Source organism: Excalfactoria chinensis, chromosome 2 (assembly GCF_039878825.1).
Source record: "Excalfactoria chinensis isolate bCotChi1 chromosome 2, bCotChi1.hap2, whole genome shotgun sequence".
In the NCBI taxonomy this organism is placed as follows: Eukaryota; Metazoa; Chordata; class Aves; order Galliformes; family Phasianidae; genus Excalfactoria; species Excalfactoria chinensis.
Genome location: NC_092826.1, coordinates 43,983,379 through 44,001,131, shown reverse-complemented (window position 1 = coordinate 44,001,131; position 17,753 = coordinate 43,983,379). Strand labels below are relative to the sequence as shown.

The following is a 17,753-nucleotide window of genomic DNA, read 5'->3' as shown; positions in this document are numbered from 1 at the left end:
CGTGATCAGAACACTGCACCAAAGTATCTTAGTGCTTTCTTTCCGTGTTTTGTGTGCTACATCTTCTTGCTAAACATCTAGTGCTACAACCGCAGCCTAAAAACCTGTTCAGAGCTGCAGCACTATGGGGCTGGTGACCCAAAGGCATGAGTCACAGCCACAGCCTGCTGATTTCTGTGTCACTCTTCCCGAAATAGGTGAAATTACAATGAAGAACAGCTATGCTTTCTTAAGCCTCCAAAGGACGAAGGGCTTGGCATGTAGTGCAGTAGGCTCTTTCCTGGCACATGGTATGAAGTGGAAGATTGCATGGACCACACTAACAAGTTCTTCCAAAGGCCAGGCTCTTGGCTTGCTATGCCCAAGGTTTCTTGTTTGGAGCGAATTCAAAAGGTAACACTTCTGTAACGTACACATGAATTTTAGATGCTCTGTAACCGCCAGCTTATCTCTGTTGTTAGCTATGTAATTTAGAAAGTGCTATAGCAACAAGATTAACAGTGCCTACATTTTACAGCAAGAAAAATAGAACCGTGATTATTGAAATCCTGTTGACCACTGGGGAAGTGAAAAGAATTCCGTTTTTAGCCTTAGCCGAATTCAGGGTAAAATCTACTTGCATAATGCTAATATGCAAACTGTCTGGCTTTGAAAAGAGTTTTCAGACTAACTTGTCTGACCTCAGAAGATAAGAATCAGCCTTCAGGAAAGAGATAAACTGTCTTACAGTGTGCATTTACTTATTAGGTGTCTTTTTTATAGATTTTTTTTTTTTTTCAGGTGCATTCAGACGAGCACTGAAGACTCCAGTTTTTGAAATCATATAATCTGTTATTTTGATACTGTGGAGTTTCTTTGGATGTCTCAGCCTGTAGCCTATTCTGCTGATAGGCTTTTCTCAGTCTTCAGGATAGATCTGACAGATGCAAGTTTCTTTCCAAGTTTCTTCTGCCGAAACTCCATGCATGATGGGACCCTGTAACGGGACGTTGTCCCCACAGCCATCGACCCCTCAGTTTTCCCTGGGTGTGTTGGTGCTCCTGGCTCTGCTCATGGTGCTGCTGGCTCTGGTCACAATCCTCGGAAACGTCCTGGTGATCCTGGCTTTCATCTTGGACAGGAATCTCAGGCATCGGAGTAACTATTTCTTTCTCAACCTTGCCATTTCTGACTTTGCAGTGGGTAAGTTGCAATGGGAAGCATGTAATGTTTGCTTTCCAGTACTCTTAGAGGGAGCAGGGTGTCTTTCTTCTGTAGGTGGGTGATTTCTTCTTGGAGAAATATTTCCCAGCTGTGTGGCATGGAGAAGGGTAAGGAATGATGGAAGCTGTGTGAAGTGTTTCAGCAGCCTATTGTGTCTCAAAATGCACCATAATGTGATACATAATGTATTATTTTTTATTGTAAATGCCTTTAATATCTCCTAAAAAAAAAAAAGAGGAGTAACTACTGTACATGAATACTGATTGACTGAAAGAGGAGCTTTGCTACAGCTTCTCATTTACTTTTGCTCCTTGTGTAAAACTGTTCATTGCCTGTCATCGTAACCTCATGTTTATGAGAGTGACTGCTTTTTTATATAGCTATCTCTGGTACATCAAAGTAAAGGAATGAATTCTTAATGCAGAATTAAATAGCCTGTGAGTGTACTACACTACAAGAAATGCATCAATCTGTTGGCATCTTCCGTCTGTTTTCCTTACTAGTCCCCTTGTCCTGTAGTGTCTATGCACCAGTCCTTGAGCTGCAGTGGATTCAGTCCTAGTGAGTGATGCTGGGAAAGAGGCAGCAGCCATGAATGCTTTGTGCAGTGCTCCTGCAGGGATCAGAGCATTAAAACAGAGGAAAAGACTGAAAAAAAACCATGATCCAGAGGTAGATCTTCCAGCAAACAGAATAAGTCAGGTTTTTAAGTAAGATCTGAGTGCTATTTATTTTTTAGAAGGTTTTTGGTGTTTTACTGAGGTCTGCCTGGCTCTTCCAATGTAGTATCTTAAGCACAGAGCTCAAAGTTTTTAAACCTTTGCTTTAGGAGTAAGGGAAGTGATTCTATCTTGAGAAGCATGATAAAATCTTCCGGCATCAGCTTAACTTGAGGCTAGCAAGGAGGCATTTCTGCACGCAAGTTCTTTCCCTTTGAGTCTGTCAAAGAGACCAGTACTCACTGGCTCTTGAGGAGGGAAATAACACTCACCAACATACTCTACTTCTGGCAATACCACCCCTCAAAGTGCTGTTGCTTTGTCAGTGCTGAGTAGTGAGATGTACTAGGCTAGTCTCTGGGGCCTTTCTTCACTTATGCCATTTATTAAAAGCAGTCCCTAATTCCACGGCCCACCCCATGGGGGCAGAAAAGAAAGGAATCTGAGCCTTTGATTTCCTTCTTCAGGCAGACAAATTGCTGGAGCCATCGTATCATTGCTCACATCTCCACATTTTGTTTGTCTTTGTATCTTGAAATTTAGTCAAGAGATTTAAATACCTCCCATCCTTACCTGCTCTTGTTTGTAGCTGGTGCCTTGAGGAGTCTCAAGTCAGTTGTCAGGTAATGGTTGTTATCAGTATTTTTCTGGCCCATCGACTATCTAAGTCCAGGACTTCATCTCTAGGATCAGTCAGAAAAGGTTCAGTTTTTCAAAGCTGCTGTTGTATTTTTAAATTACTTAGAAGTATGGAATCTTTCCAGGCAGCATAACGTATGTTGTTTAAACTCTTTAAAGCCTTCTTCTTTCATCTGTATTGATATCTACAGAAAAAAATACCCCAACAAAACAGTAATCATTTTTTGACACAGTGTTAAACATTGTTTGATCCACTGAAGTTGATGAGAGCAAAAGCTGTCATCAGCAACTTTGAAAAATGAGGGTTTTATGCAAAAGTGATGCTACTTATATGTTAGATGTTTGTTAAGACAAGCCATTAGCACATCATCCCGAACATGTTCAGTGAATTCTAAGAGCTTGACAGACATACTAAAAAAGAAAAATCTGAAGAGTTTAAAATGGATCGTGAGGCTGCGTATGGCTTTGTACTTATCTCTGTTGGATCCGCTTTTTCAGGTATGTGGACAAATAGAGTTAAATGTTGCACTATAATTTTGAAAGAATATTAGTGGTAAAATAAATAAGTGACTGGCTTAGAAATAAAACATGAAAATGATTTAGGATCGTAGAATTGTAGAATCATTTAGATTGAAAAAGACCTTCAAGATCAAGTCTGTCTGCCAACTTGGCCTACTATGTCCCTCCATCAAACCATGTCCCTTACTGCCATGAACATGTCTCTGAAGGATCTCCATCTCAAGGGATAGGAATATCATCACTTCCCTGGGCAGCCTGTTCCAATGCTTGACCTCCCTCTCTGTGAAGAAATTCCTCCTAATGTCCCATCTAAACCTCTCTTGTCTAAACACAAGGCCATTTTCTTAAGTCCAATCACTTGTCTCCTGAGAAAAGAGAATGGCACTCTGCTTGCTGCAAAATCCTTCCTGCTAGTTGCATTGAGCAATGAGCTCTCTTTCTACTGGATGTAGCTCAGTGTAGACTACAGATCAGATGGATCATTCCACCAACAGACTGTCACTCCCATTTGTTTTCTGTATTAACCCCTTCTTGACATAGTGTTATATTTCCAAGTGCTTCAGTAGAAAGACTTCTGGACAAAAGGTAAATGTAGTAAAACAAAAAACAGTTTTGGAGTTAATCTTAGCTGAAGAAATGTTGTGATTTAAAACACCCGTTAAAAATGGGAAAGGCTTTCATATCTCTGCTGTGTCTGCTCTATTGTTGGCAAAAGTTTCTGGACACCGTGTAGACTCTCCAATATACTGTCTCTAGTGCACAAGTGCTAACAAATCTTATATTAATAATCTACTTTAGCAATTTTTGTAGACATATTTTGATGAAAAACTCAAACGCTGATGAAAGATGAGACACAGAGCAACAAGGTTACATTTTGGAGCATAACCACAATGCATACAAGTTGTAACACTGATTATATATATCTTTGGAGACTGTCAAGTTGGTTAGGTTGCAGTTTTCTTCTTCAGCAGATCCTTTGTTGCTGATGTGACCTGATCCCTAACAGTCAACATACATGAAGATCTAGTATGTAGAATGTCTTCATTAGATTTCATGGTAATGTAAGAATTTCTTTATATAACTTATGTACTTAATTACTTAATGGTATGCTTTCTTTTTGCACCAAATACCAGAATACTGTCTCTGCTTCCAAGAATACTGTTTGCAGTCTGTAACAACTTCATGGTGTCTCTGTGATTGCTTTCCATAGGTGCATTTTGCATCCCTCTATACATCCCCTATGCCCTGACAGGAATCTGGCACTTTGGAAGAGGCATCTGCAAGCTCTGGCTCCTTGTGGACCATCTCATGTGTACAGCTTCAGTATTTAACATTGTTATAATTAGCTACGACCGTTTTCTCTCAGTTACTAAAGCTGTAAGTACCCAATTTGTAGCCTTGTGGCAGGATGGTGGGATTTAGCAAGGCTGAATCTTGATGCTAATATTGCATGTTGCCATATTGGTGAGTATAGGCCTTGGGTTAATCAAGATTATAGCCTTCAGAACATACGCTGGCCTGTGGAGGTAGCTGCAGCCCATCTACCAGCCCAGAGCTGGTCAAATATATCTTTTCTCACAAGTTCTGCTGCAAGTTGTTATTCTGTTGTGCTGCTGCTTTAAGGAATGTAGGCTGAGGGTAAGGCAGGAGGCTGGAAAAAAAGGGACCACAGGGGATGGAAATCTGAAATTGATGTGAGGGAAAGGCTAAAGCAGGGAAGTAAAGGATGCTGGAGGTTACATCTAGGCCTGAGAGTTGTCTCCTAATGGTCTGGCAGAGTACTGGGAGCAAGAGCAAGCAAGTCAGAGAGTGAGACTCAGGACAGACTGCAGAGACTGCCTGTGGGTATGAGACAAACCTCCTCCCAGTGTCTGAAGGAGAACCCCATACTTTGGATGCACTCCATGTCTTTGCTTTCTGCAGTGCACCCATTGCACTTTATACGTGCTTTATATCTTGGTTCATGCTAAGGATGGAGATCAGCAGTTCTCACTAGTCACTCTGCTTGCTGAAGTGGTAGAGAAATGTGGGGCTGAGCTAAGGGCCTCAGCTCTTTGCTGACCTATGAAAATTTCAGTATGCCATGCGATTAAATTTCAGCTTTATTTTTCTTAATTATAATTACTTCAACTTATTTTACTTCCCTTTTTATTTTTATTTTTAATCTGTTATTTAATGTTGTTTTAATTTAACAAATCTGGAAAATCAAACATCAAAACATTTTTTAAATGAGAAAAAATTATACTGGAAACATAAAAACTCAGCACCCACAAGATGCAAAGCTGAGCGCACCTCTGCAAGTGGAAGAAATGCTTACAGACATCTGTATGATAGTATTTAGCTACAGTAATTTGTACTCTTGTTTTCAACGGGACATCTATCTTAGCTTTCCAAATTATGCATTCACTCTATTATCCTGGAGGATGGTGTGAGCTGTAGGATATTTGCCTGTTCTGGAACAGTAGAGAATGTGTACTGGCCCACAGGCTGGGGATAAGGAAGATAAAAGGTGATGTTATCTTTTCATCAGCTAACAGCTACTCTGTAGGGCTGGATTTTGCCTGTTTGTGAAGTGTGCAATAAACAAGTTTTCAAAGATGCATATAAAATATGGGCCATATCTTCTGTTGACCACTTTGACATGTCCAGAATTATGTGTTTCTAAAGTGCTGCAAAAACCAGTGCAGTTACCAATGAATGGGAATCATTCTCTGAGCAACCATAAAACGCTAATTATTCAGCCAATTCGGACTGCAGATGTTTCAAACAAGGCGTACCAAATTGCGAGGTACTGCTAACACAGATGGAAGATTGTGTTTCTTGCCTGAACCGGGACTCTAAGACTTGTTACTGTTACATAGACACACGCATGTTAGGTTAACATCAATAAATTAAGCTTGCCCGAATGAACTTCATGTGATCACTGAAGATGCAGTTCTGAGATAGTAAATACTATACAAAGCTCCTCTCAGGCTACTTCTCTTTGTTTTTTTGCCTCTACATATGCAACAAGTTTTTCTTTTTTTTTCTCACAGGTATCTTACAGAGCCCAGCAAGGAATGATGTCCAACCCTGTTGTCAAGATGGTGGCCATCTGGGTCTTTGCCTTCCTGCTCTACTCTCCAGCAGTTCTCCTTTGGGAGTATCTGTCTGGCTGCAGCATGGTAGAGGAGGGGCAGTGCTATGCTGAGTTCTTCAACAACTGGTACTTTTTGCTGTGTGCATCCACCCTGGAGTTCTTTGTGCCGCTGATCTCAGTCACCTACTTCAATGTGAGCATCTTCCACAACATCCAGAGACGCCAGCGGCGCGGCAGCATTCAATACTGTGAGTCTCCAGGGAGCAGCAGTGAGTCCTGGAGGTTTTGTTTTTTGCTGAGGCGAGGACCTTCTTTGTCAGAAACAGAAGACAGTGCTTTATCAGTAATGAGGTCATTGAGACCATCACTGGTGTCTAACTATACATCTCCAACAGCAACGAGTCCTGTGGTTGTCAAAAGTGACTTCTCTGCATCTTTCTGTGCGAATTCTCGGACAAGACTGCAAAGAGACAAGAAGATTGCAAAGTCACTTGCCATAATTGTGTGTGTTTTTGCCATTTGCTGGGCCCCGTATACTTTACTAATGATAATTCGTGGAGCCTGCCAAGGAAAATGTGTTCCTCCAGTCCTGTATGAAATTACCTTTTGGCTTTTGTGGATCAATTCCTCTCTGAACCCATTTCTTTACCCACTCTGTCATATGAGATTTCAAATGGCTTTTATGAAAATATTATGTCCCCAAAAGTTGGTGACGTTGAGATCAAATGAAACACCTTCTGTTTAAAACATTAAAGTAAAAGAGTCAGAAATAACATTTGTCTCTTACTGCCTTTTTTTCCCACATTTCTTCAATAGAAATAGAGAAAAACATTTGTTTGCTATTGGCATTAAGAATAGGCAGAGGCAGGCACTTGCTCTTATTTTGCTGATTTTCAGATTATTATTATTATTATTTGTTTATGCTGGTTCATTCAAGATTTCATTCCTGTAGGTGGTGTGTAATTAATAACAAAGTTTTACTGGATGCTCTTCCTGACTTATGGGCTCGAGGAGCTTCTTTTTGGTATAATGGGAAACTCTTCTGTAGATATCTCTATATATGTTCATTGGAGGGGACATACCTTTTTTTTGCATGTGTTGAGTTAAAATTTGATGTTCATTCTGTAGAGCTCGAGCTATCAGAGGAGAAAGACCTGCTACAGTTTTGAAATGCTGTGTAAAAACCACACAGGAACAGTAACATTTCCTTTTAAAAAGTGTTTTGAAGACAATATAGGGCTCTGTAGTCATTTTAATCACAATGATGGGTGTTATTCAATTGTATAGACTGCCTAATCCAGCATCTTTCTCCTTATAATTATAAGGTAGTTTGTTCTTGGTGCTGTAGGACACAATGTGTGTATGTTAGTAAATGAGTCGTTTTTAGAAAAATAGATGTTTCCATGGTAATGAAATTTTTAGACCGTTTATCAAAATAATCACAGGTATAAACAGTTGTTCAATTTACCAGCCCCAGCTTTTCTCCTGGTAATGGCTGCCTCTTTGGTCATGCTTAAGTCATCTTCAGTGCTGGATTTGTGCACTCTTTGATTACTTAGAAGAAGCTTTGGCACATGATCACATTCCTGTTGGAGGAGCAAAGTGAGCAATACAAAGTTCATACTGAATTCGAGTTTTTTGGCTGTCTGTATGAGAACAGACATCATTCTCCTGTGTGCAAAGCTTTGCAAGTGCGAAGATATTCCATCAAAATGGCTGGAGTGAATTCAAGCTGTCAGAGTGATGTTTAAACTAAATTGTTTCTTTATGCCACGTTGCTGTGATATTATGTGCATTTTCTCTGCCACTGAACCAGCATCAAGCTGGGTTTTCTCTATCATAGAATCATAGAATGTCCTGGGTTGAAAAGGACAACAATGATCATCTGGTTTCAAGACCCTGCTATGTGCAGGGTCACCAACCACCAGACCAGGCTGCCCAGAGCCACATCCAGCCTGGCCTTGAATGCCTCCAGGGATGGGGCATCCACAGCCTCCTTGGGCAACCTGTGCTACCACCCTCTGTGTGGAAAAACTTCCTCCTAATCTCTAACCTAAACCTTCCCTTAGTTTAAAGCTGTTCCCCCTTGTCCCATCACTGTCCACCCTTGTAAACAGGTGTGTTCCCCCTTATGTTTAAATGCTCCCTTCAGGTACTGGAAGGCCACAGTGAGGTCTCCCTCAACCTTTCCTCATAAGAGAGGTGCTCCATCCCTCTGATCATCTCAGTGGCCATCCTCTGGACCTGTTCTAAGAGTTCCGCATCTTTCCTGTACTGGGGTCCCTGGACTTGGACACAGTACTCCAGACAGGGCCTCATGAGGGCAGAGTAGAGAGGGACACTTACTTATACCTTTGTATGTAAAAAACACAGAAACATAAATTTAATACTTGCACAGAATAACAAAGTTTTAAGTAGTTTTCTTTTGGAATAAATATCATGTTTGAAATGGACTGTGGAAGTGTTGCCAAACCAGAGGACCCCTTTGTGAGCGCAGTCCAAGTGCATACAAACAGCTTAATGGTAGCACAGAAGTTAATAGTTTTGAGGAGCTAAAATCCCATTCTGCTTTGAGGCCTGGAGCTTAAGGTTTCTCTTTCCAGTTTTCATACTGGCAGGCAATAGCGTTTCACAGCTTATTCTTGTTTCCTTGCCTTAAACAAGTAGTATTATGCATTGTAAGCCTGTCTGCTAGGAGATAAATGTCTTCAAGAAGTCACTGATTCAGCACAGCTTCTTTCACTGTCATGAGTTAAGGTGCTGGCACAGATTTTTGTGGGCTTTACTTTTCTGTAAGGCTTGAAAAAACCCAAAACAAAATGAAACCCACCTGCATGTACATGCTTGAAACATTTATAGAATAGCTGGTGTCTATTAAATAGGCATCTGCTCAACAGAGAAGCTGTAGGCAGGCCCAAACTGGGAAAGACTTGAACTGCATGCTTTTCTATCTTATACATCCAGTAAAACAAATAAAAACATGTAAGAAAATGTTTTGCATTTTACAACTAAATGAGATTGATTACTGTGGAAAAATAGCCTATTCAATTATTAACTAAGTAAAATGGTAAAAACTCTGCAGCAGAGTTTTTTCAGGGAGCACAACATGCAGTAATTCTGAAACCACATAGAATACTGAAATCACTAGAGCTCTATGTTTTTGCTGTACAGTGTTCACACAGCTCCTGTATATTTGTGGAGTTTGCTGTGTGTTTCTATCTGCTCTACTGCTCCCAAACTAAGCCAAACACTGTTGCTATTCTCAGTGTTAAAGCTGTCTAAGTTCAAGTGTCATCCTGTCTTCCTCTCTAATAGATACTTCTCAGGCTTCTGCTAGTATGCTTGCTCAGCATTTGTTTTTGGGCATGCCTTTTGTGCACTGCCTAAAAAGCACTTTCCTTGCCAAGTTTGCTTTCCTAAGCAAAGTTTTGCTACCCAGTTATCCTTTTCATCATGTAATGGCATTGCATTTTTTTCTGTCTGTGGAGAAGTTCAGTAGCTGTTGTAAGCAGACAGTGATGGTAGTAGGCTCATGATTCTGTGAGGTCTAACCCCACCCACAACAGCATTTTGCTAAATTTGCCCCGTGAAATCTTAAAAATCAAATCAAACATACGTGTTGGGAGGAATGGTGCTATTTTTGTTTATTTGCTTGTCTGTTTATTACTTAGAAAAGTCTTTAACCCTAATGATTCTCCTATAATGCCTGTGTCCTCTGTGATAGGCTGTAGTTTTACTTCACAGGGAAGAAAGAAGGATAGTCCACGTAGATATTTTTTTCCCTCATCAGGGAATCAGGTGATCAGGAACCTTCCTGGAACTCCAAGACCTTTCAAAAAGGGTGGGAAGTAGCCTTGCAAGGATGGTAGTTGGTTCTCCTAGTCCTCTTGAGTTAAATCCATTGGGTTCCATGGATTCCCGTCTCAATCTTCCACCTGTTTCCATCAGATTTCCTCCTTGAACTTGCTCACTAAGCATGGGGGTGGGAGGAAAGATGCAGTTAGTACAGATTGAGGTGAAGACAGTGATGATAATGTTGGCTTTATCCACATCTGCTATCACTAGATCATCAGCCCCATTCAGCAACTAGCCCACATTTTTCTTGTTCAGCTTTTTACTACTACTGTAGAGGTGGAGGCTCTAGGTGGAAGCTCCTTGCGTCATCTTTGATGTGCTTTACAGGCATCAACTCCAGGTAAGTTTTAGTTTCTCTAACACCATGCTTACATGGCCAAGCAGGATTTTAAGTTCCTTCACTGTATCCTGATGGCTTTGTGACTGTTCTAGCAGGTATAGCTCCTCCCGTGAAGTTCCCAGGCTGTGCTTGAGGCAAGTGTCCATTTGCTGTATTTTATCATTCCCAAGGTGCTTTCTGCTCCTGTTGTGCTAACACTTTTTGCTTTAATTCTCTTTAAAATATTTTTTTCCCAAGACATGATCAGAACACTTCACCAAAGTATCTTAGTGCTTTCTTTCCGTGTTTAGTGTGCTACATCTTCTTGCTAAACATCTAGTGCTACAACCGCAGCCTAAAAACCTGTTCAGAGCTGTAGCACTATGGGGCTGGTGACCCAAAGGCATGAGTCACAGCCACAGCCTGCTGATTTCTGTGTCACTCTTCCTGAAATAGGTGAAATTACAATGAAGAACAGCTATGCTTTCTTAAGCCTCCAAAGGACGAAGGGCTTGGCATGTAGTGCAGTAGGCTCTTTCCTGGCACATGGTATGAAGTGGAAGATTGCACGGACCACACTAACAAGTTCTTCCAAAGGCCAGGCTCTTGGCTTGCTATGCCCAAGGTTTCTTGTTTGGAGCGAATTCAAAAGGTAACACTTCTGTAACGTACACATGAATTTTAGATGCTCTGTAACCGCCAGCTTATCTCTGTTGTTAGCTATGTAATTTAGTAAGTGCTATAGCAACAAGATTAACAGTGCCTACATTTTACAGCAAGAAAAATAGAACCGTGATTATTGAAATCCTGTTGACCACTGGGGAAGTGAAAAGAATTCCGTTTTTAGCCTTAGCCGAATTCAGGGTAAAATCTACTTGCATAATGCTAATATGCAAACTGTCTGGCTTTGAAGAGTTTTCAGACTAACTTGTCTGACCTCAGAAGATAAGAATCAGCCTTCAGGAAAGAGATAAACTGTCTTACAGTGTGCATTTACTTATTAGGTGTCTTTTTTATAGATTTTTTTTTTTTTCAGGTGCATTCAGACGAGCACTGAAGACTCCAGTTTTTGAAATCATATAATCTGTTATTTTGATACTGTGGAGTTTCTTTGGATGTCTCAGCCTGTAGTCTATTCTGCTGATAGGCTTTTCTCAGTCTTCAGGATAGATCTGACAGATGCAAGTTTCTTCCCAAGTTTCTTCTGCCGAAACTCCATGCATGATGGGACCCTGTAACGGGACGTTGTCCCCACAGCCATCGACCCCTCAGTTTTCCCTGGGTGTGTTGGTGCTCCTGGCTCTGCTCATGGTGCTGCTGGCTCTGGTCACGATCCTCGGAAATGTCCTGGTGATCCTGGCTTTCATCTTGGACAGGAATCTCAGGCATCGGAGTAACTATTTCTTTCTCAACCTTGCCATTTCTGACTTTGCAGTGGGTAAGTTGCAACAGGAGGCATGTAATGTTTGCTTTCCAGTACTCTTAGGGGGAGCAGGGTGTCTTTCTTCTGTAGGTGGGTGATTTCTTCTTGGAGAAATATTTCCCAGCTGTGTGGCATGGAGAAGGGTAAGGAATGATGGAAGCTGTGTGAAGTGTTTCAGCAACCTATTGTGTCTCAAAATGCACCATAATGTGATACATAATGTATTATTTTTTATTGTAAATGCCTTTAATATCTCCTATAAAAAAAGAGGAGTAACTACTGTACATGAATACTGATTGATTGAAAGAGGAGCTTTGCTACAGCTTCTCATTTACTTTTGCTCCTTGTGTAAAACTGTTCTTTGCCTGTCATCGTAACATCATGTTTATGAGAGCAACTGCTTTCTTATATAGCTATCTCTGGTACATCAAAGTAAAGGAATTAATTCTTAATGCAGTATTAAATAGCCCGTGAGTGTACTACACTACAAGAAATGCATCAATCTGTTGGCATCTTCCGTCTGTTTTCCTTATTAGTCCCCTTGTCCTGTAGTGTCTATGCACCAGTCCTTGAGCTGCAGTGGATTCAGTCCTAGTGAGTGATGCTGGGAAAGAGGCAGAGGCCATGAATGCTTTGTGCAGTGCTCCTGCAGGGATCAGAGCATTAAAACAGAGGAAAAGACTGAAAAAAACCCATGATCCAGAGGTAGATCTTCCAGCAAACAGAATGTCAGGTTTTTAAGTAAGATCTGAGTGCTATTTATTTTTTAGAAGGTTTTTGGTGTTTTACTGAGGTCTGCCTGGCTCTTTCAATGTAGTATCTTAAGCACAGAGCTCAAAGTTTTTAAACCTTTGCTTTAGGAGTAAGGGAAGTGATTCTATCTTGAGAAGCATGATAAAATCTTCTGGCATCAGCTTAACTTGAGGCTAGCAAGGAGGCATTTCTGCACGCAAGTTTTTTCCCTTTGAGTCTGTCAAAGAGACCAGTACTCACTGGCTCTTGAGGAGGGAAATAACACTCACCAACATACTCTACTTCTGGCAATACCACCCCTCAAAGTGCTGTTGCTTTGTCAGTGCTGAGTAGTGGGATGTACTAGGCTAGTCTCTGGGGCCTTTCTTCACTTATGCCATTTATTAAAAGTGGTCCCTAATTCCACGGCCCACCCCATGGGGGCAGAAAAGAAAGGAATCTGAGCCTTTGATTTCCTTCTTCAGGCAGACAAATTGCTGGAGCCATCGTATCATTGCTCACATCTCCACATTTTGTTTGTCTTTGTATCTTGAAATTTAGTCAAGAGATTTAAATACCTCCCATCCTTACCTGCTCTTGTTTGTAGCTGGTGCCTTGAGGAGTCTCAAGTCAGTTGTCAGGTAATGGTTGTTATCAGTATTTTTCTGGCCCATCGACTATCTAAGTCCAGAACTTCATCTCTAGGATCAGTCAGAAAAGGTTCTGTTTTTCAAAGCTGCTGTTGTATTTTTAAATTTCTTAGAAGTATGGAGTCTTTCCAGGCAGCATAATGTATGTTGTTTAAACTCTTTAAAGCCTTCTTCTTTCATCTGTATTGATATCTACAGAAAAAAATACCCCAACAAAACAGTAATCATTTTTTGACACAGTGTTAAACATTGTTTGATCCACTGAAGTTGATGAGAGCAAAAGCTGTCATCAGCAACTTTGAAAAATGAGGGTTTTATGCAAAAGTGATGCTACTTATATGTTAGATGTTTGTTAAGACAAGCCATTAGCACATCATCCCGAACATGTTCAGTGAATTCTAAGAGCTTGACAGACATACTAAAAAAAGAAAAATCTGAAGAGTTTAAAATGGATCGTGAGGCTGCGTATGGCTTTGTACTTATCTCTGTTGGATCCGCTTTTTCAGGTATGTGGACAAATAGAGTTAAATGTTGCACTATAATTTTGAAAGAATATTAGTGGTAAAATAAATAAGTGACTGGCTTAGAAATAAAACATGAAAATGATTTAGGATCGTAGAATTGTAGAATCATTTAGATTGAAAAAGACCTTCAAGATCAAGTCTGTCTGCCAACTTGGCCTACTATGTCCCTCCATCAAACCATGTCCCTTACTGCCATGAACATGTCTCTGAAGGATCTCCATCTCAAGGGATAGGAATATCATCACTTCCCTGGGCAGCCTGTTCCAATGCTTGACCTCCCTCTCTGTGAAGAAATTCCTCCTAATGTCCCATCTAAACCTCTCTTGTCTAAACACAAGGCCATTTTCTTAAGTCCAATCACTTGTCTCCTGAGAAAAGAGAATGGCACTCTGCTTGCTGCAAAATCCTTCCTGCTAGTTGCATTGAGCAATGAGCTCTCTTTCTACTGGATGTAGCTCAGTGTAGACTACAGATCAGATGGATCATTCCACCAACAGACTGTCACTCCCATTTGTTTTCTGTATTAACCCCTTCTTGACATAGTGTTATATTTCCAAGTGCTTCAGTAGAAAGACTTCTGGACAAAAGGTAAATGTAGTAAAACAAAAAACAGTTTTGGAGTTAATCTTAGCTGAAGAAATGTTGTGATTTAAAACACCCGTTAAAAATGGGAAAGGCTTTCATATCTCTGCTGTGTCTGCTCTATTGTTGGCAAAAGTTTCTGGACACCGTGTAGACTCTCCAATATACTGTCTCTAGTGCACAAGTGCTAACAAATCTTATATTAATAATCTACTTTAGCAATTTTTGTAGACATATTTTGATGAAAAACTCAAACGCTGATGAAAGATGAGACACAGAGCAACAAGGTTACATTTTGGAGCATAACCACAATGCATACAAGTTGTAACACTGATTATATATATCTTTGGAGACTGTCAAGTTGGTTAGGTTGCAGTTTTCTTCTTCAGCAGATCCTTTGTTGCTGATGTGACCTGATCCCTAACAGTCAACATACATGAAGATCTAGTATGTAGAATGTCTTCATTAGATTTCATGGTAATGTAAGAATTTCTTTATATAACTTATGTACTTAATTACTTAATGGTATGCTTTCTTTTTGCACCAAATACCAGAATACTGTCTCTGCTTCCAAGAATACTGTTTGCAGTCTGTAACAACTTCATGGTGTCTCTGTGATTGCTTTCCATAGGTGCATTTTGCATCCCTCTATACATCCCCTATGCCCTGACAGGAATCTGGCACTTTGGAAGAGGCATCTGCAAGCTCTGGCTCCTTGTGGACCATCTCATGTGTACAGCTTCAGTATTTAACATTGTTATAATTAGCTACGACCGTTTTCTCTCAGTTACTAAAGCTGTAAGTACCCAATTTGTAGCCTTGTGGCAGGATGGTGGGATTTAGCAAGGCTGAATCTTGATGCTAATATTGCATGTTGCCATATTGGTGAGTATAGGCCTTGGGTTAATCAAGATTATAGCCTTCAGAACATATGCTGGCCTGTGGAGGTAGCTGCAGCCCATCTACCAGCCCAGAGCTGGTCAAATATATCTTTTCTCACAAGTTCTGCTGCAAGTTGTTATTCTGTTGTGCTGCTGCTTTAAGGAATGTAGGCTGAGGGTAAGGCAGGAGGCTGGAAAAAAAGGGACCACAGGGGATGGAAATCTGAAATTGATGTGAGGGAAAGGCTAAAGCAGGGAAGTAAAGGATGCTGGAGGTTACATCTAGGCCTGAGAGTTGTCTCCTAATGGTCTGGCAGAGTACTGGGAGCAAGAGCAAGCAAGTCAGAGAGTGAGACTCAGGACAGACTGCAGAGACTGCCTGTGGGTATGAGACAAACCTCCTCCCAGTGTCTGAAGGAGAACCCCATACTTTGGATGCACTCCATGTCTTTGCTTTCTGCAGTGCACCCATTGCACTTTATACGTGCTTTATATCTTGGTTCATGCTAAGGATGGAGATCAGCAGTTCTCACTAGTCACTCTGCTTGCTGAAGTGGTAGAGAAATGTGGGGCTGAGCTAAGGGTCTCAGCTCTTTGCTGACCTATGAAAATTTCAGTATGCCATGCGATTAAATTTCAGCTTTATTTTTCTTAATTATAATTACTTCAACTTATTTTACTTCCCTTTTTATTTTTATTTTTAATCTGTTATTTAATGTTGTTTTAATTTAACAAATCTGGAAAATCAAACATCAAAACATTTTTTAAATGAGAAAAAATTATACTGGAAACATAAAAACTCAGCACCCACAAGATGCAAAGCTGAGCGCACCTCTGCAAGTGGAAGAAATGCTTACAGACATCTGTATGATAGTATTTAGCTACAGTAATTTGTACTCTTGTTTTCAACGGGACATCTATCTTAGCTTTCCAAATTATGCATTCACTCTATTATCCTGGAGGATGGTGTGAGCTGTAGGATATTTGCCTGTTCTGGAACAGTAGAGAATGTGTACTGGCCCACAGGCTGGGGATAAGGAAGATAAAAGGTGATGTTATCTTTTCATCAGCTAACAGCTACTCTGTAGGGCTGCATTTTGCCTGTTTGTGAAGTGTGCAATAAACAAGTTTTCAAAGATGCATATTAAATATGGGCCATATCTTCTGTTGACCACTTTGACATGTCCAGAATTATGTGTTTCTAAAGTGCTGCGAAAACCAGTGCAGTTACCAATGAATGGGAATCATTCTCTGAGCAACCATAAAACGCTAATTATTCAGCCAATTCGGACTGCAGATGTTTCAAACAAGGCGTACCAAATTGCGAGGTACTGCTAACACAGATGGAAGATTGTGTTTCTTGCCTGAACCGGGACTCTAAGACTTGTTACTGTTACATAGACACACGCATGTTAGGTTAACATCAATAAATTAAGCTTGCCCGAATGAACTTCATGTGATCACTGAAGATGCAGTTCTGAGATAGTAAATACTATACAAAGCTCCTCTCAGGCTACTTCTCTTTGTTTTTTTGCCTCTACATATGCAACAAGTTTTTCTTTTTTTTTCTCACAGGTATCTTACAGAGCCCAGCAAGGAATGATGTCCAACCCCATTGTTAAGATGGTGGCCATCTGGGTCTTTGCCTTCCTGCTCTACTCTCCAGCAGTTCTCCTTTGGGAGTATCTGTCTGGCTGCAGCATGGTAGAGGAGGGGCAGTGCTATGCTGAGTTCTTCAACAACTGGTACTTCCTGCTGTGTGCATCCACCCTGGAGTTCTTTGTGCCGCTGATCTCAGTCACCTACTTCAATGTGAGCATCTTCCACAACATCCAGAGACGCCAGCGGCGCGGCAGCATTCAATACTGTGAGTCTCCAGGGAGCAGCAGTGAGTCCTGGAGGTTTTGTTTTTTGCTGAGGCGAGGACCTTCTTTGTCAGAAACAGAAGACAGTGCTTCTTCCTCCAAGAAAACAAAGAAAGAGTCTTTGGTAGCTGAAAGCTCACCTCTATCCAGAGCCAGCTCTGTGACCCCAGAAAATGATTTCTCTGTTTGTTCAAGGACCAGATCAAAACTGCATCATGACAAGAAGATTGCGAAGTCACTTGCCATAATTGTGTGTGTCTTTGTCATTTGCTGGGCCCCGTATACTTTACTAATGATAATTCGTGGAGCCTGCCAAGGAAAATGTGTCCATCCAATCCTGTACCAAATTACCTTTTGGCTTTTGTGGATCAATTCCTCTCTGAACCCATTCCTCTACCCTCTCTGTCATGATAAATTTCGATTAGCTTTTATAAAAATCTTATGTCCCAAAAAGTTTGCAATATTGAGGACAGGCTCTTGTTAGAAGGTTTAAAAATAATAATAATAATAATGATAATAATAACCAATAGGCTGATGTTCAGCTGTATCTGTAGAGAATGACTGTTGTAAATAGCAAAAGTTTGTCATTAATTTGTTCTGGAAGAGTAAGACTTTGGTGAAATATGTTCTTCAGAGAAATGTGCATGCCCAAGGTTTCTGTACATTTTTCAGCAGTTCAGATTGGCCAGGAAAAGAATATTACCTCTGTCTGTCTTTCCTTAGTAGACTGCTGACATTATCTTCATTCTGGCTGTGGAAGATA

General features: G+C 40.7%; 2 protein-coding genes across 2 annotated transcripts; both read left to right on the top strand.

Moving 5' to 3' along the window:
• The first annotated feature begins 950 nt into the window (after positions 1–950).
• On the top strand, positions 951–6,904 carry LOC140248642 (histamine H3 receptor-like). Its single transcript, XM_072329523.1, has 3 exons — positions 951–1,182; positions 4,291–4,457; positions 6,116–6,904. The coding sequence occupies exons 1-3, from the start codon at positions 966–968 to the stop codon at positions 6,902–6,904; spliced, it is 1,173 nt and encodes a 390-aa protein (XP_072185624.1). The 5' UTR covers positions 951–965.
• A 4,635-nt stretch (positions 6,905–11,539) lies between these two features.
• LOC140248640 (histamine H3 receptor-like) lies at positions 11,540–17,534 on the top strand. Its single transcript, XM_072329514.1, has 3 exons — positions 11,540–11,771; positions 14,876–15,042; positions 16,701–17,534. Exons 1-3 carry the CDS (start codon positions 11,555–11,557, stop codon positions 17,472–17,474), a joined length of 1,158 nt encoding a protein of 385 aa, XP_072185615.1. The 5' UTR covers positions 11,540–11,554; the 3' UTR covers positions 17,475–17,534.
• Positions 17,535–17,753: the final 219 nt, after the last annotated feature.

Bases quoted from the DNA above. Each gene is read 5' to 3' on its own strand.
- LOC140248642 (XM_072329523.1), top strand. From the start codon at position 966: ATGATGGGACCCTGTAACGGGACGTTGTCCCCACAGCCATCGACCCCT. The intron at 1,183-4,290 runs GTAAGTTGCAAT...TGCTTTCCATAG, and splicing joins CATTTCTGACTTTGCAGTGG to GTGCATTTTGCATCCCTCTA. The intron at 4,458-6,115 runs GTAAGTACCCAA...TTTTTCTCACAG, and splicing joins TTCTCTCAGTTACTAAAGCT to GTATCTTACAGAGCCCAGCA.
- LOC140248640 (XM_072329514.1), top strand. From the start codon at position 11,555: ATGATGGGACCCTGTAACGGGACGTTGTCCCCACAGCCATCGACCCCT. The intron at 11,772-14,875 runs GTAAGTTGCAAC...TGCTTTCCATAG, and splicing joins CATTTCTGACTTTGCAGTGG to GTGCATTTTGCATCCCTCTA. The intron at 15,043-16,700 runs GTAAGTACCCAA...TTTTTCTCACAG, and splicing joins TTCTCTCAGTTACTAAAGCT to GTATCTTACAGAGCCCAGCA.